The sequence below is a fragment of the Urocampus carinirostris genome, chromosome 3, assembly GCF_059441175.1.
Source record: "Urocampus carinirostris isolate Australia breed hairy pipefish chromosome 3, RoL_Ucar_1.0, whole genome shotgun sequence".
NCBI classification, from domain to species: Eukaryota; Metazoa; Chordata; class Actinopteri; order Syngnathiformes; family Syngnathidae; genus Urocampus; species Urocampus carinirostris.
The window spans coordinates 24,832,191-24,855,879 of NC_142351.1; the positions used below are offsets into that span (position 1 = coordinate 24,832,191).

General features: G+C 39.5%; 1 protein-coding gene across 5 annotated transcripts in view; it reads left to right on the top strand.

Annotated features, from left to right (window-relative positions):
- Positions 1-23,689, top strand: part of camta1a (calmodulin binding transcription activator 1a) — a 517,270-nt gene that overhangs the window by 476,690 nt on the left and 16,891 nt on the right. For 3 of the 5 annotated variants that reach the window (XM_088331228.1, XM_088331229.1, XM_088331231.1), the window contains exons 10-14: positions 2,446-2,572; positions 2,672-2,806; positions 21,513-21,700; positions 23,287-23,483; positions 23,571-23,649. In XM_088331228.1, the coding sequence (XP_088187354.1) occupies positions 2,446-2,572; positions 2,672-2,806; positions 21,513-21,700; positions 23,287-23,483; positions 23,571-23,649 (726 nt within the window). Of the gene's footprint in view, positions 1-2,445; positions 2,582-2,671; positions 2,807-21,512; positions 21,701-23,286; positions 23,484-23,570; positions 23,650-23,689 lie in introns of all 5 variants that reach the window. The other 2 variants (XM_088331227.1, XM_088331230.1) reach the window with 1 other exon arrangement.

Below are 23,689 nucleotides of genomic sequence, written 5' to 3' on the forward strand. Positions count from 1 at the left end.
CAGAGTAATTCTCAAAAATACCAAGTTATAACGTTTCAGTTTGGACATCAATGTTCAAGTTATTCTGCAGCATGATAACTTCAGATTTACATACTTGTCAACCTCCAGCTCCATGCCCTTACAAACTGTTGTATTTTCCCTTACAAAATATAAAATAATCTTACACCATTTTTTTCAAACGTGTTTATTTATGCAGTTTAACATGTTGTATTGTGCATGTGTTTCGTTATATCATATATATTGTTAATTAACATTTTGTTGTGAGATACTGAGTTGCTCGACATGAATGAGGTTTATTATAAAAAAAGTTCAAAAATGAAGTAGCTTGAACGTACACTGTAGAAGGAAAAAATACATGCAAATATAACTAAGTAGAATAATACATTTTCTTATTCAAATTATTCATTCATTTTCTGCATTAAATTATTGTTGGTAATCTACTGATACTGTCTTTTTTCATTTTCTCCTTTTATACTTTATTTTTTTTTAACTTCTTTATATAACACAATAATTGGTAAAATAATGCATCAAAGAAAGTTAGCCGTTTGAGAGACGGCTCTCTTTAATGAGTTTAGTCGAAAAAGCCTGTTCTCTAAAAAGAGACGGACTTCCTTTTACTACACAACTACCACGGAATGATGCATGATGGGAAATCGCCAGGTGGCAGACGCATGCGCACAGTAGCATCAAACCGCTCGCTTCGTTTGCAACGAAAAAAATCGAGAAGGTTTGACTTGATTGATTTGCCGTTTGGTGATAGTCGGTGTATACCGGATGGTAGGCATCATTGACAAATTTGTGTTTTCCGTACAGATTTTCTTGTACGTCGTTCACGTCTTAAAATGCATTATAAACGTACTTTGTACGGCAAAAATGTACAGGTTGACAGGTATAGATTAAGATCATGCCATTCCATTATTTTGCGCTGTTCTTCACTAAGTTATATGATGTACAGGTATATGTTTTAGTATGTAGTATATAAAGATGATACGATAAAAATGTGTTTGGTAATGAAAGGACAAAGCAAAGTAGAAAAGGCCAAACACCAGTACTGTTTGACCTGCTGTCCTGAGCATCAAAACCCGACTCGGGAACCAAATGTATTTCTTCATCACAGGCTGTGTCTGAAACTTTAAAAAAAGCATTCTTAAAAGAGGGGAAATTGCCATGCACGTACTAGAAATCCTTATCCACCCGTTTTGAATCACTCAAAATGCTGTTTGAATGCCAGGCAGTGTTCCCTCTAAGCTGCGCGCGTGCACAATTGCGCACTGCTCGCACACTCTCAGCGCACAAGAAAATCTAGCCAGCGCACAAAAATGAGGGCTCAAAATGACCAATTAAGAAGCGAATTAAGTCAAAGTTACAGTGCACGAAGGTAAAAATACACGGGTTTCCCTGACATTGTGTCCTAAATGCGGTATTTTGAAGTCGAGTAAAGCTGGTACAGTTTGTCGAGAACCGGCTTCTTCCGCTCGGCTCACTAAAAGAAACCGGCTCTTTCGGGTCCTAAACGGCTCTTCAGGTTGTTTTTGCTTCTTTAATCCCAACATGACCAAATATTATGTAAAATTATGCACAAAATGACTTAAAAGAAGGGGGGAATAGAACAAAAAAATAAAAAAAAATACCAAAATGAAAAAGTAGTGAAAAGCTGAGAAAGAAAGAAGGAAACATTTAGAAAAAAGCCAGAAAAAAATAAAGAAATGTAGGAAAAAAGTAAATAGAGAACAAAAAGAAAACGCAACAGCTCGGAAAAAACAAACACAATGAGATTTTTTTAAAGGAATTTTTTAAAAAGTAGAAAAAAACACGCAAAAAGAAGAAAAAATTTGTGTTGCATTCAAATAATTTCCAATTATATCAAGTGAATCTTGTTGCCAACATTGTACTTCCACTAAAAAATGTGATTAGGTACAGTTTTGTATCTTAGAACCGACTAAATAAGCCCCCAAAAATGTTAATATTATGCGACAAAATATATCAGGAAATAAAAAGAAATGGATATCTTGTGAAAGAATTGTAAGAACAAACGACGTTTGTAGGCCGTAAAACCTCTGCAATAGTACATGAGTCAATTCATTCAAAAGAGGAAAATAATTTTGCATTGCCGGAAACTCGGCAAAATGTAACTTGATGTCAAGTTTTGGACATGTTTGATAATTAATTATCTTGCCACACTTGGGATTATGGTTGCTCACTGTTGTTTGAAGCGTTGCTCACCGACTTTGTGTGAACGCTCAGACCCGTGGAAAATTAGAGGGAACATTGATGCCAGGTGAAGTCTTGAGACGCAAGCTATACGTCTAAAACATGTAGAAATCACAATATTTTTAGACCCCTATACTAAAAATCCTTGTTTTCAGGCCTGCTTATGAACAAAGTTGTTTCATCCATGCAAAGTCAGTTATGATTGAGCTGATGAAATCAATTTATTTATTGAAGGGTGGTGTTAAGGTGCTCATCACGGGACCTTGGCATGAAGCCGCCTCCAACTACAGCTGCTTATTTGACCAGATCTCGGTTCCAGCCTCTCTCATCCAACCAGGGGTGTTGCGTTGCTACTGCCCAGGTCAGATATGTATGCAAATTTCCTTGTTACACCAAAATAGCCCCAAAAGCCCAGCCATGATAAGGACAAGATCATGAGATGACTTTTCTCTCTCATTAGCTCATGATACAGGCCTGGTGACGCTCCAAGTGTCCGTCAGCAATCAGATCATCTCCAATTCTGTGGTTTTTGAGTACAAGGCCCGTGCGCTACCTTCACTACCTTCCTCTCAGCACGACTGGCTCTCACTAGATGGTAAGTCATGTTTTTTTTAACGTTTCTTATGTGTTGAAAATTGCAAATGAGCTGTAATGTAAGTAGTAACTCATCAATTTTGACGTGAGTATGCCCACAGTTACAAAATATGTGCATGAACATTCTGCTGTGTTCTAATTGTTTATTGTTAATTAAATGAGGTATTTAATGTAAACTATATGCAGAAAGTCTCATGGGTGGGTGTCGGTGCACAGTGTTGTGAAACAGTTTTTGCCCTTTTCCAGATTTCTGTGTTTTTTGCATATTTATCATAGGGTTCCCGCGACCCTACTGAGGATAAGCGGTGCAGATAATGGATGGATTGATTGATGGATCATAGGTTTAAGATCGTCAAACCAATTTTAATCTAAAAATGTTTTTAAAAAATGCAATCTCACACAGACAACCCAAAGAAATACACAATACAGTTTTAAATGTTGCTTCCATGTATTAAAGTATCCAAAAAAATAAAAAACTATCTGACCTTATGTGAAAAGGAGAAGTAGGCTACAAATTCTCAAGAGCACAATTGACTTTCCATGATTCTAACAAATTCCAGAAGAAATAAGACAAAAAGTGATTGAAATATATCAGTCCGGAAAAGGTCACAAAGCCATTCGGAATGCTCTAAGTCTCGAGTGAACCACTGTCAGAGCCATGATCCCAAATTGAGAAAACTGGGAGCAGCGGCAAAGCTTTTTACTTTTTATTTCAAGAACTTGTCGACTGCTCATTCAGGGGGTTACAAAAGAACCTGAAAAAACATCCATGGAACTGCAGGCGATCATGACTCCGCTATAAGAAAGACACTGGCCAAAACGTATATTTTGGAGCAAAACGAACATGAGTCGTCTCACAATTGCCAAAGTGCATCATGATTATCCTCAAAACTTTTGGAGAATTGTTCCGTGGACTGATGAGTCAAAAAGTTTTTGTAAGTATACATGCCGTTACATCTGTTGTAAAAATGGCACAGCATTTGAAAAAAAATAACATGATGCCAAGAGTAAAGCATGGTGATGTCAGTGTAATGATCTGGGGCTGCTTTGCTGCCAAGGGACCATTACAATTTGCTGTGGTCTAAGGAATAATGAATTCTGGTGTTTACAAAAAGATCCTGAAGGGGAACGTCCGGCTATCACTTGGTGCCCCTAAACTCAAGTACTCTTGGATCCTGCACCAGGACAATGATCCAAAACACACCAGCAAGTCCACCTCTGAATGGCAAATAAATAAATAAATAAATAAGGTCCTGGTCAAAGTCCGGAATAAAATCCATTTGAGATCTTCGCCATGTTACAAGCTAAAGTCATGCTCTAAAAACCTCCAATATGGCAGTTTTGTAACAGTTTTGCAAAGAAGAGCGTTGTGAAAGATTCATTACCAATTATCGCAAACGTTAGGCAGCCCAACTCGCTATCAGTTTCAGGGGGTTATAACTTATTCACATAGGGCCAGCAGTTAGGTTTAGATTTTTTGTGCTTTAATAAATGGGATCAACATTTCAAAACTACACTGTATATATCCTTCGGTTGTCTCTGTGTGATATTAAAATTGGTTTGACGATTTGTAACCTTTGCGAGTAGTAAATAAGGCAAAAAACACAGAATTCAGGAAAGGGGCAAATACCTATTCACGGCACTGTATATGTACACAAACTATACAATAAGTACTCGTATAATGTTTGCATCCAGTCTGCTCATGCTCCTAATTCAATTTTTAATTGTTTTGGAGCCAAATTTTTCTTTTGCATCGGTATCGTGTCTGCTTTTGGGGGCTGATTTTGTACCTTACTTAACATATATTGATTATATGCGTTCAATGGAAAAAGCAGTCAATATGATGTGCAGTGGCTTGCACTGACGTTTTGACGGGCAAATACTCAGGGTAGATCAAAAAGAGCCTTATTGCTAATCTGCATTTCCTGATGAAAGCATATAAAATACTCAGCTAAGTACATAAATGAACACCACAAATAAATACATACAGTTATCATACACAAGATGAAAGTAATTTGACATTTATGTAGTGTGGTAATATTTGTAGCATAGTTTTTGCTCCAAAGCAGTAAAATAAATAGGGTTATGTCTAAAATGTTGACAACCTTGTGTGATTTACAGTATGTTTGGTGCATGTCCAATAAATCACAATGCATTATTTTTTAACATTTTATTTGTGTGATACAGCTGCAAATAAGTATTTGATCACCTGTGTATCAGCTACAAATTCTGACCGTGAAAGACCTGCTAGTCAGCCCATTTGAAGTCCACCTGAACTCCATGTATCATCCTGAATTAGATGCACCTTGTTGAGGTTGTTAGCTGTATACAGACACCTGTCCTCTCCATACAATTAGTAAGACTTTAGCTTGTAACATGGCGAAGAGCAAAGAGCTGTCCAAAGACACCAGAGGCAAAATTGTACACTTTCACAAGAGTGGAAAGGGCTATGGAGCAATTTCCAAGCAGCTTGGTTGAAAAAAGTCCACTGCTGGAGCAATCGTTAGAAAATGGAACAAGCTAAACATGACGGTCAATCTGAATCGGAGTGAAGCCCCATGGAAGATATCACCTCGTGGGGTCTCAATGATTCTAAGAAAGGTGAGGAATGACCTGAAAAGAGCTGGGACCACCATTTCCATGGTTACTGTAGCTAATACACTAAGACGTTATGATTTTAAATCATGCATGGCACGAAAGGTTCCCCTGCTTAAACCAGCACATGTCATGGCCCGTCTTTAATTTGCATATGACCATTTGGGTGATACAGAGGAGTGATGGGAGAAGGTTTTGTGGTCAGATGAGACTAAAATAGAACGTTTTGGTCATAACTCCACTAAGCGTGCTTGGAGGAAGAAGAATGAAGAGTAAAATGCGAAGAACACCATCCCTACTCAAAAGCATGGGGGTGGTAGAATCATGCTTTGGGGGTGTTTTTCTGTTAATGGGACAGGACGAGTCCAATGCATTAAAGAGAGGATGACTGGGACCGTGTATTGTGAGATTTCAGGGAACAACCTCCTCCCCTCAGTCAGAGCAGTGAAGATGGGTTGTGGCTTCCAACACGTCAACGAACCAAAGCACACAGCCAGGAAAACCAAAGAATGGCTCCGTATGCATATAAAGGTACTAGCGTGGACCAGCCAGTCTCCAGGCTTAAACACAATCGAAAATCTTTGGAGGGAACTCAAACTCAGCGACAGCCCAGAAACCTGACTGATCTAGAGAGAATCTTTGTGGAGGAGTGGGCCAAGATCGCTCCTGCAGTGTATGCAAACCTGGTGACAACTTACAAGAAACGTTTGACCTCTGTAATAACAAACAAAGGCTATCGTACCAAATATTAACATTTATTTCCTCAGGTGTTGAAATATTTATTTGCAGCTATATCACACAAATAAATCATTTAAAAAAATCATGCATCGTGATTTCTGGATTTTTCTTTTTAGTTTATCTCTCTCACAGTGGAAATGCACCTACGATTGAAACTTCAGGCCACTCCGTGATTTGTAAGCGGGAGAAATAGCAAAATATCAGGGTGTTCAAATACTTATTTTCTTTACTGTATGCTGTCCTTGTTAACCTGAGCAAAAAGTTGAAGATATTTTTATATAATGAAAGAACAGACATTTTAAAAGGGCACATTTTGGAACAAGGTTATGGCGACATGAGCTCTAGCACTACCTCGTGTCTGTCTGTGCACGCCACTTTTGATGTGTTTCTGTGGGTTGGCGAATGACAATCTTTTTGGAACTAAGCATTTCTTTATATCTGGTAACAACATGTGAACTGAAATAGGGCTCCTAGTTCTTCTAATTGCATCATTTTAAGATGATTCCTTTTGTTGTCCTTCTTTACCAGTTGCAGGGATTTTTATGCAGGCATTTTGCTTGATGATGCTTGTTTGACAGGGTTTCATATTGAGCCGCAGTAAAAAGGCAATACTGGAAAATTTACAAAAAATAATGAGAGAGACATGCATTTACCCGCATATCTATCACTCAGTCTTAGACACTGAAAAATATACATGCACTAGAATGTAAAAAGGGTGGTTCTTTCTGATTATGAACGTGTGCATGCCTGTGTGTCTGTTAGTGATTGGTGTGTTGGGGACGCGGGTTGGTGGGGCAGGGGGTGGGGGATTATGTGTGCGTGTGTGAGGAAAAGCATTACTGCAGTGCCTGAACACTGACAGGATAAAGTAGGACGCGGTGAAGTACGGGCTCCCAGGACAGCTGCATTGCAGACGGCTCTAGAGGGAGTGGGAGAGAGACGGTGGCAGAATCAGTGGATTTCTCTACCATTCATAGACCAATGCTCAGCATCACTGGCTCATTCACAGAAGCTGCCGGGGAGGAGCTGATGGGTGGGGGGAGCAGCCCAGCCTTTTATTAGTTTAACTCCTGGTTTGCTACCATTGCTGATCTTTTGGTTGCTTTTTATTGACTATTGTAATTGCCCTGATTAAGTGACAATCAACCATACAAGCTTATTAGTACAGACTGATAATCATGAACATTTAGTGTGGGTTATTTTGATTGACGACCCCAATGATTACCTATTATGCTCATTGAGAGCTTTTATAACCTCAATTAAAACACCAAAGAATTGCTGCAGAATTTCAGTCTTTTTACATTACACCACTGGTTCTTAACATTGGAGCTACCAAAGTCCACCAGTTTCCTATGCGCATTCACCAAACCCTACTTTCGTGTGGAATTAAATATGTTTTTTTATTCATGACGGATAATTTTTCTACTGGTGCACGAAATGAACCGTGCAGAACCCAACGATCATAGGGCATGAACTAAAAAAAATTCAGAACCGCAAATCAGTAGTACTACTGCTGTTCCCTTTAAGAGAAAAGTTCAGGTATACGTGGCTTCAGGTGCTACTCTAATGTGATTTTCACAGAAGTGTATTCCTTTTCGGTGATTTTATGTCCAGCATTCTAAAAATTGATTGCTTGCGAAGATACGTTGTAACAAATGATGTTTAAAAAAATAAACTCCAGGGCTTTCCATTTGTTGACACTAAAACATTGAGAGTGTTGTTCTTAAGAGTTGCTGTTGAATGATTTTGTCAAGGTATTCTTCATTGACTTCTGCTGCCCTATCTTCAAACGTGGATGACTGTCTGTCTTGCTGCAAGTAAACAAGTGCTTTGTTGTTTTTCTACGGTTTATTGTCTCTTAATAAGGGAAATTACAATCATTAACAAGGGGAAAGATCGCCTGAGAGTGACAGGTATGTTATTATAACAACAGCAAAAAAGTGTCTGTAGATTTTAAGTCTTTTGACGTTAGAAAATACATTTTGGCAGACTTTAAGGAAGACACATCGTCAGCATCAGGACCAGAACAGGAGTACAGATTTGTTTGCTTTGTTTAAGCATCTCTGCAAACTCAGTACCCAAGTAGGGAAGACTGAGACATACCTATCCTTGAAAGAAACATCTCCTGGATGCAACTGGGCCGCATGATCAGTGATGTATCCTGGGTTCATTGAGTGTTTCGGGTTTTGCAACATCAGACCCTCTCGCTCAGGTGACCCAGCCCAGGTTGATCACGCCTCAACTTGAGTACCAGTAGCAGCCCACGGATCTGCCCTTTTGAGCCGAAGCCAGCTGGTAGCCTCTTCTGCAGCTTCACAAACGGATGTAATGGCTTTCTTCTCGGGTGCCCCTGTCACACCCAACCGTCCTACGACTTTGCAGTAGGATCGTCCAGCAACAAATATGAATTCCCCTTATTTATTTATTTTTGTTTTTTGGATCATTTCAAGTTGTGTACACCATACAACAAATTTTATTAGGGGAAAAAAATAATCATACTTTTTTAAAAACGTGTTTGTTTGTTTTGTTTTTTTTGCCCGATCTTGTCTTACCCATTTTGGCTAAAATCTGCATCGTCTCGGTCACTCTCAGCAGACCACGTCATTGTATATTGCTGATATTACCACGGTATTCTCCATAGTCCGTCCTATTATGAGTAAATGAGTGCCATGTTCTGTTTGTATGGTTGATTGTCACTTAATCAGGGCAATTACAATAGTAAATAAGGGGAGCAATTGGCTGAGATTGCTGCAGAATTTGAGTCTATTGACATAGCACAAACCTGCTTTTGATTTATATTTGGGCAGACACATCGTCAGCATCAGGACCACAGCAGGAGTACAAACTCTTGTTCTTGGTTTGAGCATCTCTGACAACTTAGTTCCAAAGTAGGGCAGACTGGCACAAGTCGTTTTCCACAAAGCAATCATGGGGTGCTTTAATTGCAGTATGACCGCAAGTCAAACTGCAGCCACCTGATTCCTAAAGACAAAAACTCTTTGGATTTCGTTGTCAGCGGTGCAGCGCATGCAGCCTTGCCGAGAAGGATCACTCAGTGTTGTTATAATGCTAATGGCACTGCCTGCCTCCCTTGATTTGTCATAATGCAGAGTGGGGGAAGGGGCGCTTTTTTTCCCTTCTTCCTCTGCAGCATTGCAGGTTGGGAGCCATGTGTAGTGCATATCTCTCTAATAAGATCCCGCACTCGCAACCTTCGAGACGCCAGTCCAGTGCGTGTGCACGTGTGCGTCAGTTTCGCTGCAGCCGCATATACGTTCGCTCAAGCAGCGTGCGGGCCGTTGCAAGGGGCGCATTGAGTAACGCCAGAGGGTGGTCGCATTTGCTTTACCTCCCCAAAAGAGCGCTTTGGCGTGGCAGCGGCGGCGGCGGCGTGCACGTAACCAAGGAGCGCAGGATGAGGACGTGAGCAGGGCGACGGAGGAAGCTCAGGACCGCAGCGTCTGTTTACCGGCAGCACGTGTGCACTAGTGAGTGTGAATGCGTGTGTGAGGTGAACGATGTGGAAGGAGGGAGGGGGAGCCAGTGGAGTAGATCTGCGCGCTGCTCTCTCCCCTCACTTGTTCCATTGTTTGACTCCGTGGAGAAGGCTGACACTCGGTCGACACAAAGTGTACGCGGATGTTTTTCTATTTTGTCTTCTTTTGTCTGAGGGACTGAGACCGAAATGTCTTTTTGTGAGCTTGTTTTCTGAGTAGAATGCAACCATGGGACCACTCGCTTGGTTTAGGATACCGGTGACTGACACCTGCGTCTCTTAACAAAAGAGGTGTGGGAAGGGTTTTTTTTTCACCCAGAATTTGGGCCGGACTCTATCCAATGGAAAATAAGATAGAAGGTTAGAAAATGCAGGCTTTATTGTTGTGTTTTTTCTGGATTTTTGTATTGTGTGTGCGAGTGAGAAGAGAGCGAGAGAGAGCGATTCAAAAGTTTAAGCTGTATGCTGCTGCTGCTGTTGCTCTTACTGAACCAAGGTGGACTGAAATATTCAATATACTTCTCTGTCTGTTTTACAAAAGTGCTGCGTGAAATCACCAGTGTTGGGCACGTTGCTGAAAAAAGTAATTAGTTACAGTTAAAAGTTACTCCACTTAAATAGTAATTATGCTACCACCGAGATAACTGATACCCAAAAGTAGCACTTTACTCTGAAAGTAACTGTCCAGTTACAATTACCATATATACTCGCATTGAAGTAGATCCCCTAAAACAGCTTGAAAAAAGCGACATGATGAAAGAAATAGAAGAAAACTTATGCACCAACCTGTGGAAGCGGTAAAGTCTACACATTTCATGTGTAATCTTAAGAGTTTGTAAAAAAAAAATTAGTCGAGACACTCTGTATGTATTTCGTCTTCAAACCCCTCTAATATGTCTTTCTCCATTTCTAGGCACCATACAAAATGTTTTCCTTTTTTCCTCCAGGCCTGGTGCATTGCAAAATAATTTTACAAATGTAAAGACCAAAATTCAGCATACTTTATTCGTAGATTCTGTGCTTATGTTTGCCACATTCTTGACATTGCTTCTATATAAACCACACCCCCTATTACCTACCACTCACTACTGGAGACGCACAACAACAAAAATGGATATAAACGGACACCCTGATTTCAGTATTTCATATTTGTAAATGCTGTTTGGATACTAGTAAATACATATGTCATTACAAAAAATACCCTGGCCTATTTTTTGTGGTTCATATGGCACCACAGTAAGTTTAATTCGGTGTAAAAAAATTGTAAACAGTCAGAGAACTTTGCTACTGCCAATCTGCTTTTACAGGTAGCCAAGTAAGGCACCACGTCGAGTCAAAAGTTTTATTTAAAATGTGTTCTGTACTCGTTACCGAGAGAAGTAATTGTGTGGTAGGAACGCGCTAGACCAACCTTGGACCCTTCACTCCTCAATGGCCGCATGTCCTGCATAATTTTGGAGGTTTCTCTTTCTCGACACAAATTTAACCTCATTAGCAAGCTGGTAGGAGCTTGAAATGACCTGCATTAGAGTAAAGAAACCTCAAAAACCAGGCAGGACATGGGGGCTTCGTGGACAGGAGTGCTCAGGTGTGCGTTAGACCCAACACTGGAAATCATGAATGTAATATTTGCTAGTTATTTAACCACCAAGAATGTATTATCTCTCAATTATTTATGCACCTTCTGGCTGTGAAAATCCTACAAAAATCCCACTAAACAAAACGTCACTATAAGTCTACTGTACAGGAAATAACTGTGAACTATCATAATGTCATTTTAATTTAACATGGCTCTGTTTTGTCATGCAACAAACTTGGAATGAACAGCAATGGGCAGATTAATTGAGCTGGAAAACAAAGGTCATACTGTATCTATGTGTTGCTAACATAAACATAAACATACAATTTACTTAGCAAGCAAATATTTTTGGGACCTTTTAGGTTAGTAACGCCTGATGATCTCAATGGTTGTGCTGTACTTCCTCGTTGTGATCTTGTTAATGCTACACATGGGATATGATATATATATATATATATATATATATATATATATATATATATATATATATATATATATATATATATATATATAGCGTATGTGTGTGTCTTTCTGTGTGTCTGCCTGTCTGTGTGTGTGTCTGTCTGTGTGTGTCTGTTTGTCTCTCTCTGTCTCCGTCTAACATTAATGTCCTAATATATTTTCCATTCTCTTTTTGCTACTTTTGTCAGAACTAAAACATTTCGGAGCCTTTAATTCATTGATGAGACCATCGACAAACTATTAAACCACAATGTTTGATTGTGACTACAGAGTTAAGTGGTGTTACCGCCTATTGCAACAGCCAAGCAACACATAAATAACACTGCTGACCAGGCTAAGCGATACAGTTGAGCATTTACTGGCATTCAGCCAGACGCAGCAATGTAAAATTCTTTTTAACAAACCCTTCTGGGCTTGTAACCATGTGTTACACAGCATACCTTTTTTATAGTGTAAAAAGGCAAGGTAGCCCTACTAGACAAAAGGAACAGCATCTTAAGTGATCTCTGGCATTGTATGGAGTCTTGTTAAAATTGTTGTTTTGTTCATTTTTCTTTGACTGTGAAGGCAATTCCTTTTTATTCATACTCCGCGGCAGGAGTGACTGAGGGGTTCCGATAAAAGCTTGGCCATCTGTGGACACTTGTTTATTGATAAGGTAGACTAATAAAAGTTCCAAGTTTCTATGACTTTCAAGGTGTACACTGCCATCTTTGCCGCAGGAAATGAAGTACAAAATGACCCAAAATATCCATACAAGTTTGCACCTAACTCTGTCACTGGTGTGTACCCTTGTTCATTTTGTGAGTTATGATCAGGGTTGGGCAGGGTTACTTTAACTTGATTACTTTCAATTACTTTTGGATTACTCCAATACCAAATATGCTAATAAAAGACAAAATAAACTAAATATGAATAAAATTACTAAATTTTGTGCGGGCTTGGGGAGTAACAGAACACATGGAACGGCAAAAATAATGTTGGCAAGCTGTTTGGATTTATTTTCATTTTGCTTCTGTCACATTTTATGTTAGTTTTGCCGGAGATTAAAGAGATCAAAGCCAGGAAAGAAAGCTTACCATGTGTTGTGAGTCATAATTGTATTCATATTTAGTTTATTTTGTCTTTTATCAGCATATTTGGTATTGGAGTAATCCAAAAGTAATTGAAAGTAATCAAGTTAAAGTAACCCTACCCAACCCTGGTTATGATGTATACTATACATAACAAAATGGTACCCTTTAACTATGTCCGCATTATTTAACGGAGCACATGATATTACGACAAAACTCGAAAATTAAACTGGCCTTCTGCCCAAGACATAAAGCCAATTCTGCAGCAGTGTATTAGTGCAACAGTAGATGACACAAAGTCACCGTGGCACGCACCCTTGGCATTTTACCTTTTGTTGTGACAGAATCTATCTTTTCACGTTCCAGACTAGACTTGTATTGACCTATTTAGTTGGGCAAATGCCAGGAGGGTAAGAGTCACTCGCTCTTTGTTGCAGGACAAGCAATGCAATCACACATTGTGACCTTTGCTAAATGTTGGGTCGTGCTTCTATACAGTGCGATTCCAACGACTCACATGGAATTTGAAAACGTTTCTGGGACTGGCTGTACATTGCGTTGTTTGGCATGTGTGCACCTGCTTGAAGTTGGGTTTATTTTTGGAAACTAATCATAGGTGATCATTTAAAGTATTTTTTAACTAAATTGCTGTGTAGTTTTAGTCACATTGGTCAAAATGAGTAATTAAGTAGTAATGAAACATTTCAGCATGCCATTTTTTTTTACCGGCTTATCTAACAAGGCATCTATATTTAAGTGTTGAGTAAGACAACACTAATTTTTGTCATTCAAGAAGACAATTAAACAATAGATTTCAGCTAAGCAGAAGAGGTTTGTTCTTAGCATATGAATGCTGGTTCTTAGTATATTCAAAGCTAGCAAAGTCGAAACAATAAATGTCACAATATGATAGTGTGATATAATTATAAGGATCTTGTAGGTAGGCTGTCAATATCTTTAAAATAATATCACACTATTTTAAAAAACTACGGAGATGTTTAAAAAATTCCAACTTTTTAACATGACAGTGTCACGATTGCCCTCACTTGGGCCCGCTCGTTTGGCGTCAGCTGTTGCCCGTTGCCTGATTGGCTCCCCTCCTATTTAAACTCAGTGCTCTCATTCACTCCTTGTCAGTAAGTCAACAAACCTCTTCACTTGCAAGACGTGTATTTTGACTCAGTCCTGTATCCTGCTTGTGTGTCCAGTATGTGGTATTGATCCCATTTGTCCCGTCCTGTCCGGTACCTTGTTCGTGTATCCGGTATCGATCCAGCCTGTCTTGCCCTGTCCGGTATCAGCCACTCCAGCAGCTCCCGTGTTATTTTCGATTGTTCTCGATTGTTCTCAGCTCAGGGATGCTGCTGGAAATGTGAATTTCCCTTCGGGGATGAACAAAGTATCTATCTATCTATCTATCTATCTATCTATCTATCTATCTATCTATCTATCTATCTATCTATCTATCTATCTATCTATCTATCTATCTATCTATCTATCTATCTATCTATCTATCTTGCTCGTGCATCCAGTATCCGATATTGATCCCGTCTGTCCTGTGCTGTCCGGAATCTTGCTCCATTATCCGGGGTCCGGTATGGATCCCGTCTGTCCCTTCCTGTTCTGTATTTTGCTGTTGTGTCCAGTATTCAGTATCTGGTATCGATCCTGTCCATCCCGGCCTGTCCGGGATCTTGTTCCAGGATCCAGTATCAGGTATCAATCCCGTCTGTTCCGTCCTGTCCGGTATCTGCTAGTGTATCCTGTATCTGGTATCGATCCCGTCTGTCCTGTCCGGTTTCGAGCTTAACTGCCTTTGGCTTTTGACTTCTCTGTCTCAATTCTTCCACCCAGCGATCAACGAATCGCTGGCGTTTGTGTTCCTGAGCATGACTGCCCCATTCCTGTAAAATAAAGCTTGCGTGAAAACGTTACGCATCTGCGTCCACCGTCTGTTCGGGTTCTGACAGATAGCACCAAAAAAAAGCATGTCACATGACATGGTTATGTGCTCCTATTGGCTGAGGGTCACAAAGTATTTTTCTTTTATGTAATTCAAAGCTTTTTCGTTGGACTTACAATTGAATTGGATAAATATAGCAACCTCCAATGGGTGATATATCTCAGACATACATACTCTGTTTTTAACCAATTTGTGGCTTTTAAGATTGTGACAACAATTGTGATTAATTGTCTTCATTTCAATTATTAGGGCTATGCTGTTTTCTGAGTTATGGTGGGATACTATTGTTGCCGGTACTCTAATATCAGGTTTGGTCCAACATTGATTGGGCAAGGTAAGCAGAATTCATCAAGAGGAGTGTGTTTCTATTGCAGGGCGTCCTTTTCAAGGATGTATTTGCCATCAGATGTGAAACGCAATAGGAAAAGTACACATTGCAATGATTTGAGGGAGCAAAGAGCGACAGCCAGTGAGACCGAGCTCACTAAAAAAGTGCATGGGTGGGTGAGGGCAAAGAACTGCTTGTACGCTACTAAAATGAGCATCTTATACAAATTAAAAAAAAATAGAAAATAGAAATAAAAATTGTTACTCTATGCTGCCATCTCCTGGCTTGAAGTCATACTCGAAGCTTATTCATTCATTCATTTATTCATGTGTACCTGTATTAGACTCACTCTAATGAACACTTTACTTTTCATCTTTTTGGAATTTGGGTGGGCGTTTGGACTGTATTTGAGATAGGCCTTTTCTTATTTTTATAATTTTCATGCTACACTGGCAAAAAACTGAGATGACGAGCATGGAAACACTCTGTGACCCCGCCCCCCTTTTCTCATTTCTAATGTGTTCTGCCCTGAACAGCCATAATAAAATTAAGCTAAAAGAAGATGGGCCCTAAGGAAAAGAAATCATAAAGGCTCTTTGAATTCATTTGGACATTGTTAACACATACTAAATAGAGAAAATATTTTACCTTCAACTTTTTAAGGACATCTCAAAAATTGCTCCCCTTTAAAAAAAAAGTTAATTAGGGTGTTCATTCCTAACATGCTTTATCAGGTACTTAGCATAACAAGATAACAACAAGGTTGGTTGGTTAGTTGGTGGGTTGGTTGGTTGGTTGGTTGGTTGGTTGGTTGGTTGGTTGGTTGGTTGGTTGGTTGGGTGGGTGTATTGGTTGGTTGGTTGGTTGGTTGGTTGGTTGGTTGGTTGGTTGGTTGGTTGGTTGGTTGGTTGGTTGGTTGGTTGGGTGGTTGGTTGGTTGGTTGGTTGGTTGGTTGGTTGGTGGGTTGGTTTTGTTGGGTTTGTTGGTTGGTTTGTTGGTAGGTTGGTTGGTTGTTTCCCTTATTCAACAGGTTCGTAGAGGAACCATTTCCTGTGGTGTGCCTTGGGCAAGTGCAGCCTGGTGGCACCCATCCCTCTCCAGGCTAACAAATGTTTCCACCTGTTCTCAAACCGGGGACCTTTACAACCCGGAATTGGTGAACTGGGTCATCTGGAGTGCCGTGTCTTATCTTGCTGCAAACAATGATCACTATGATGTTATCCATGACAATAAAGGCAAAGCGAATTCCAATTCTTCTTTTTTCCCTTTTATCATCTGAGATCAACCTTATGCTGCCCTTACATGTAAACCCCCATTCACTCCTCATATAGCTTTCTTTCTCTAGTTGTCCATTTTGTACAAGGGACTCGAAGTAATATTTCGGGCCCGGGCCTGAACCAGAACCGAAATTAGTGCTTAAAATGTCATTAAATCGGGCCATTTTTTTTCCCCTCGTGGAGGATCTACACAGCATGCACTTAATTTTACTCACATAATTATTTGGATAAAGAAAATGCTTATCGAACTATAAGTGTAACTCAAAAAAACTATATCCAAATAAAAGTTCCGAGATGTTGGGGTAAAAGCCCCGCGGCTTTCTCCTTCCACCTCCCTCACGTCAGGCGGCATTTTTGCTTCTTGCCAATAGCTTACAAGCGTTACAATTTTTCTCTCTGCTTTTTGGCAAAGTCTTTCACTATTTGCAGCTTATAACCTGCATAAATGGATTTTCTTTTCTGTGCCATTTTGTTCAGTTTTATTTCATTCGCTGCAAGTGGCCGAGATGTGCACTTTGGCGCCAACCCGTCTAGCCTTGATTTGAGAGACTCTGCCACAAGTTACCCCCAAGCTGATTAGTTCAGCCGAAAAACACAGTTTGGCGCTGAAGTACGCACGGCTGGAATAAAGCTTCCTGTTTACTTTGGTGGCAAATTAAGGCTTTGAGTTTATTTCGGGCTCGTTTATCAAATCAAGTTAATCCTTCGGGTTTGGAGTAGCTTTCCATACGGCCTTGTGAATGAAGAAGCCTGCTCTCAGGTCCACAGGAGCTGGGGAGAGTGATTTCTCATAATGAGGATACATGGCAAGCGATAAAATGTCTCATTTGTGGTAGTAGTCATAAATGCTCTGGCTCCTTTGTCCGACAATATTAAGTTGAATTTTCTTCATGTCTGGCATGATAACGGCCACTACATTAAAAGACTCCATCAGTGGCATTTTCTTTTGCGTATTCTGGCATTTATATCTCAGATGGGAAACTTCCCCTATAGTGGACAGACCAGATACGTATGTAGTCCACTGTGAATAATTAAAAGCTGTTGACTGTTCTCACCTTCAGTTTTATCTAAGGTGTTACCTCTTCATACATGCTTAATTCTTTCCAGGATCATGCTCGTGTAATAAGCTAATTTTCCAGATATTAAATAATAAAAAACTAATTGGTCAGTTCCCGTCCTAACAGAAGGATTCAGGTGAACCCTAAATAACTATAAGACATTTTTTTGTAATCACTAAAAACAGATTCAAATAGTAAATAAATACAAACAAAACTGAAATAAGATAAATGAGTTTATATCAACAATTAGAATGCGGGTTTATTATGAGCACTTTCCATGAAAGCACTCGTGGTGCGGCGGAAGGGGGTTTGGGTGGTATGGGTATTAACAGGGAGGGGGGACGGAGATCGCATACCCGTCAACTTATACATTTTCCCCATATCCCAAACGTTTATTGATCATTTCAAATTGCGTACGCTGCATAACAATTTTTATATGGGAAAGAAAGACCAATCGTGTCTTGCCCATTTGTCTCTGATAAGGATCGTCTCAGTCACTAGTAGCAGAAGACAACGTCAGTGATGTAGATTGCTAATTTTGTTGCATTATTCTAAGTAGCTTGTCTTATTGTGAGTAAATAGGTGCCACACTATGTTTGTAAGGTTTATTATTGTTTAATAAGGGGAATTGCAACCATTAGCTCAGGAAGCAATTGGCTAAGGTTAACAGGTGAGAAGAAGAGATTATACACAAGCACTTACTGTATACTGTACTTAAATTTAACGTTACTGTAACTTTAAATGAAAGTACACACTATTTTTTTCCCACTTCACAATTTGTTTTCTATGCACTAATGGAATATTTGAATGCAATGATTGTTTGGGTTGATAAGTGTTACCTACCAAAATTGCAAAACGTTTCATATAACGGAAATTGAACCTGAGTAGTGGTACGGATGATAAACAAATTGGCATTAGAGCTAATCTCATTTTTACAACATTTTTATGGTAACAGAAACATGGATTTGCCTAGTTCATTTTTTTTTTGCATCCTGATAGGTGAAAAATTCTCTCCACCTCTTCACCTGTTCATTATATAACATTGTGGCTTAATATATTTATACACCGGTAAAAGAGCTTATATAGTATTTTGTTGAAATACGTTCTATTTTCTTAATTTTCTAACATGCCTTGATATAGAAGTGGGAGGGCTGTTTTATTATGCAAATCAGTTTTTCTGGCATCGAGAAGTAAAAATATTGTGACAATGAGATAGACTCCAAGGCCTTTGCATATGTCTTTTGTAGCACTGGTGCTATAGTGAAAATATTTCAGGGCTCTCAGCGCCACTACCTGGGTTGATTCCCATTGCGTACAATGTTTTGCTCTTGGGGCACAATCATTGCCCAAACGCTGTCGTATATTGTAAAACCTTGTTTGGTAATGCGTACCTATAATTATTGAAGGCATTTCTAATCTTATCTACCTTGTTCTGCTGTATATAAAGGGCACACTGGATTATAAGAAGCACTTTTCCAATTTCTGGCCTAATAGCCCGGACAATACTTTTGCATGAATAACTGAGTTTACCTAGACGAGCGCCTCCACAAACCCGAGAGCTGAAAGGCGCCAACCATGTATCTGTGTCAATGCACTCCTGTTTAGCTGCTCACCTTCCATGTTCCCACCCCTAGCTCCTCCTCCCGCACCCTCCCATCCTCCCTCTGCAGTGGACGTGCATCGCATTCAGAGCGGCAGGCAGGCAGCAGGTGGAAATGACATCATCTGCACTGCAGCACACTGCAGCACTGGGCCTGAACAAAGACATATCAGGGTGCCGCGAACGATCCGGTCTGCTGTTCCGCCGATCCGTATCCGCCATTACCCGTGTCTGCATGGGCAAAAGCAATGGGGGATTAGGCTCAGCCTTATGTGTCAGCGGGCGCTCTGAACCCGGCGTTCAAACTGCAAGAACTTGGCCTCAACCTGGAAGGCCTAATTGGCACTGATTACCCGGTCTGCTGTTGGAGATGCTGTAAGACTATGCAGGTTTTCACAAATAAGCACGGAGAGAAGCCACCTGAAGCTAACAGCATAGTGCAGCACGCTTTCACAGAGTGCGGCAATCGCCGCTGACATATTTGCTATCTTTGACATCTTTTACCATTGACTGACTTTCGACTTGTCCTCTGACACCGCTGTCGTAAAGAGAAAATGACACTAAAAAGGCTCCCCACTTTGATCCACCAGGTCCCATTCGATGGCATCCACATGCATAAAACAAGGAGGATTTGTAGGTTTTATTTCCATGTATTTCTTGTCTCCTTCTATTTTTTGTGTACAGTCCTTCTCCTCCCCTTCATCAATAACCAATAGAAGGCAGGCCGTACACACAGCCATGTTCCTGTCGCCTAGTTACCGCTCAGCAGCAGGTTTCCACAGAAACGGCCTCATGGTGGCTAAATGGGGAATGATAATGCAGTCTGTTATACTCCCCACTGCAGTGGTCTCTGTGTACTCATCCCCATTATGTTGAATAGACACAAGAAGCTTCCTACAAGTGTTTGCATGTGTGTGTACAGTATGTTCATAATTGTACATCACAAAGTGAAAGCAAGACACATTGTTTTATGGACTAGCTTAAAACAATTAGCAAGATGGTCCAATTGGATCTCAAAATCCAAGTTTTACTTAAACTATTTTTTTTTCAGGAATTTATTTCAATTTAGAGGAGCAAAAATCCCCAAGATTGTGTTATGACACACTGCAAAATATCACCTTCTCAACATATGATTTATTAGGTAAAAGTTATATCTTTCTGTGTCAAACAAACAAAAATGTCTAGCAGGACATTTCATTTGGCTCCATTTTTTTCCCAATTTTATAATTTACATGAATGATTTTAGAAATTCTTTTAGAAAGATCACAATATTAATACTTATCCTAAATGTTATTTGATTTTTCATAAAAAACAAATTAGAATATACTGAATGTCAGACTTCTTATTTTAATTATTCTCACCCTTGCTATATTTAAGTTATATTTCGCCTAATAAAGAAAGGTAATACTTGAAATACTGAAATCTAACCTTTATTTTTATTTGTTATCCAGGTAAATAAGAAAATGAAAACCTAAATTGCTCAAAAAACTATGTTTCGTTTTGTTTGTTTATATTCTGTATTTACAAAACGTAGTATTTACGTTTTTCTATCAAACATGGGAAAAAAACTCTTGACATAATCAGAACTGTTTTTCCCAAAAAATTGTATATTGAAGGGAAAAAAATGTTAAATCAGCTGCCAATTATTTGATTGATTGATTGATTGATTGAGTAATTGATTGATCAGCTTAACTCTTTTCACGATTATAAGGAATAAAATGTCCCCCATGAAATTCGACAAGACCTCATGAAGACACTTAAAACCTTGTAGCTTCAATCTTTACAGTATTAGCATTCATTAATACCATCCAATCCCCCACAAGAAATTGCAAGATATTAACCGCCTCCTTGGCAGCATGTAAGGGCTCCCAAGGCTGATACGCTTCCGTTCTGATGTATGGAGCACCGTGTTCTTCAAGGACTCTGGATTGGGTTGTGATTGATTGCTAATGTCTCCTCTTATCCTTCGTATGACATACGCTTATGGCAGTGGTATGGGGTGTCACGAGTCTTCTGCCTTATTTATTTTTTTTTTTTTTTGCATTTATTCAGCTGAATGAAGCTGGATAGTCATTGAGATGCATGCTCCTTGCAGTCCTGCATGCCTTTTGTGTAAAGAGGGAACGGGGTCGGGGGATGTTTTTGAACAAGAGCTGGAGAAGGCAGAAGTTTAGGAATGAAAGCCCCATAACACATGATTAATTGGTGTTCTTGGTACATTTTTGCAAAACCTCTCGTTATGATAAAGCTCATGATTTATGCTGGTTTCCACTCTCTTCTCTGTCAGATTAATGATGGTTATACAGGGCTTATGATAGCCAGAAAGGGACCTGGTCGTTTACTGCTTATGTCACAAATGGTTGATGGTTGTGCTACAAGGGGCTTCACTGCTTACTCAAAGCAACATATTTGGTCCCTGTGGTGCTGTCATTCATCTTGTGGAGGGTTACAAGGTTATATGTGTAGGCCTCACAGCCTTTCTTTTCATTATGGATCTAACTGTTGGGCTGCATTGTGTCCCTTCACTGTGTGTTTCAGATAACCAGTTTAGAATGTCAATCCTGGAGCGCTTGGAGCAGATGGAGAGGCGCATGGCGGAGATGGCCAGCCAACAACAGCAGAGCAGTACGGGCAGTGGTGGAGCCGGAGGAGGAACTGGAGGATCCAGTGGAGGAGGAGGGGCAGGAGGAGTTGGTGGAGGGGGAGACAACAACAGCCAAAGCCAGGTAACAACAAATATCAAACATACAACAGAGAGAAAATCACTGCAAGGAGTTCTCGATTTACAAAGGTTCCAATCTATAAGCGGTTTCACTTAACGATTCTAGTCCCCTGTCAAACATTTTGTTCCCAGTATCAGTTTTGGTCAGTACACCATCTGTCCTAGCTGCCAAATGGGTGCTACACATGTGTGTGCTACAAATAAAAGCATTTAAATTATGTACTTATTTATTTTTAATAAAACTAATGCGAACTTCCTGTATGCTTAGTCGCATTCATGAAACTGTAGTAGTACAAACTCTTTTTTCACATGTTCCAATCGACATCCAGTTCGCAAGCCGAGGCAGTAAAAACAATTGCTTGAGTGAACAGTTTGAAGAATTTATTACAATGAAATAAATAAAACAAAATAATATGGTCTTGTCAGTATGTAATGGTTTCAAAAGTGCACTTTCAAAATGGTCTACAATCATTTATAAACAAACCAAAGGTGTGAAATATGTCGAACTAAGACAAAAACGAAACAAGTTGTTAGAAAATTCCCCAAATCCCACCTTCACACCAGTCCTTGTCCTTTATCCAGATTAAATCCTGCAGGTTGTTTGATAAGACTCAAAGCCACCCTCTCAACAGTAAATCAAAACACCACTTAGAACAACGTTAAGATTGTGTAAAAAACAAATGAATGGCTGTATTAAGAAAAAGTAAATAAGTAAATAAGTTAATAAGTACATTCCAATTCATTGATAATCATAAGGTGCATCGTGTACCACTAAATGATTAACTTGATTCAAATAATATGCGTTAATTAAGAGAATTAAAATTATATAACCAGAAAGCTCCCACAATAATGACTATGTGTGAAATGACAAATTTTAAAAGTATTTATATCAAGGTAAGATAAAGCAAGTCCTCCTCCTCCACTTGTCCCATCATGGCCCGAAAGAAAAAAAGCTGAGTCAACTAGTTATACTGGCTAAACCAAAAGAAAAACAAAATAATTTAAATCAAGCGGGTTAAACAAAAAAACGTTGTTGATGTGTGGAATATTTTATGTGGTTGGTGTTTTGTGGAATAAGGAATTTGGGTAGCAAAACAGTGGACTGTTCCGCACTTGACCCAAATAGTGTAATTCTTGTCCTACAATTTTTTAAGCTTTTCAGTTTAAAACGTTTGTAAAACCCAATTAAGTAGTGCCACTACAACCCTAGGGGTTAAGGGATCCAACAAACAAGCAAAACCCAACTAAAAGTCCAAAAGAGAGTCCAAGATAAAACTATGCTTTGCTTGTTCCAAGAACGGTTCAACCGTGCACACACAATGTTCTGTCACTGACTCTTTACCTTCTCTTTAGTAAAATTACACAGGTTAAAAATTCAATCACTGCATTTGTTGCACTTTATATATAAAAATGAAATTTCACCTCTAAGTGTTTCCACTGTCTGGATCCATTTAATAGTTGTCCTTTTTTTATCTAAATGGTGTACTTAACAGATTTATACTCCATTTTATAGCATAAAATGATTGCTGTTTTGTTAGAAAGCAAAGCACTCTTAAACCAACCTTAATATGGAGTCTTTATTCTTGGCAGTGTGAATCCGGCCCAACACAGGCGAGCAGCTCGTTCGAGAGCCGTGTCGTTGTGGTCTGTGAGAAGATGATGAGCAGAGCTTGTTGGGCTAAGTCCAAACATTTAATCCACTCCAAGACCTTCCGAGGCATGACACTCCTTCACCTGGCTGCTGGCCAAGGCTATGCCACCCTCATACAGACGCTCATCAAGTGGCGGTGGGAACAAAATACTGACAAAATCTTGGTGAGGTATTTTCAATGCTGCATTCTTTTTACCGTATGTTTTTGTTGTCTTCATTCCAGCACCAAGCATGCTGATAGCATCGACCTGGAGTTGGAAGTGGACCCTCTCAATGTGGATCATTTCTCCTGCACGCCTTTGGTAAGAGCATTTAGCATCTTTAACCTAATTCATTTCAATA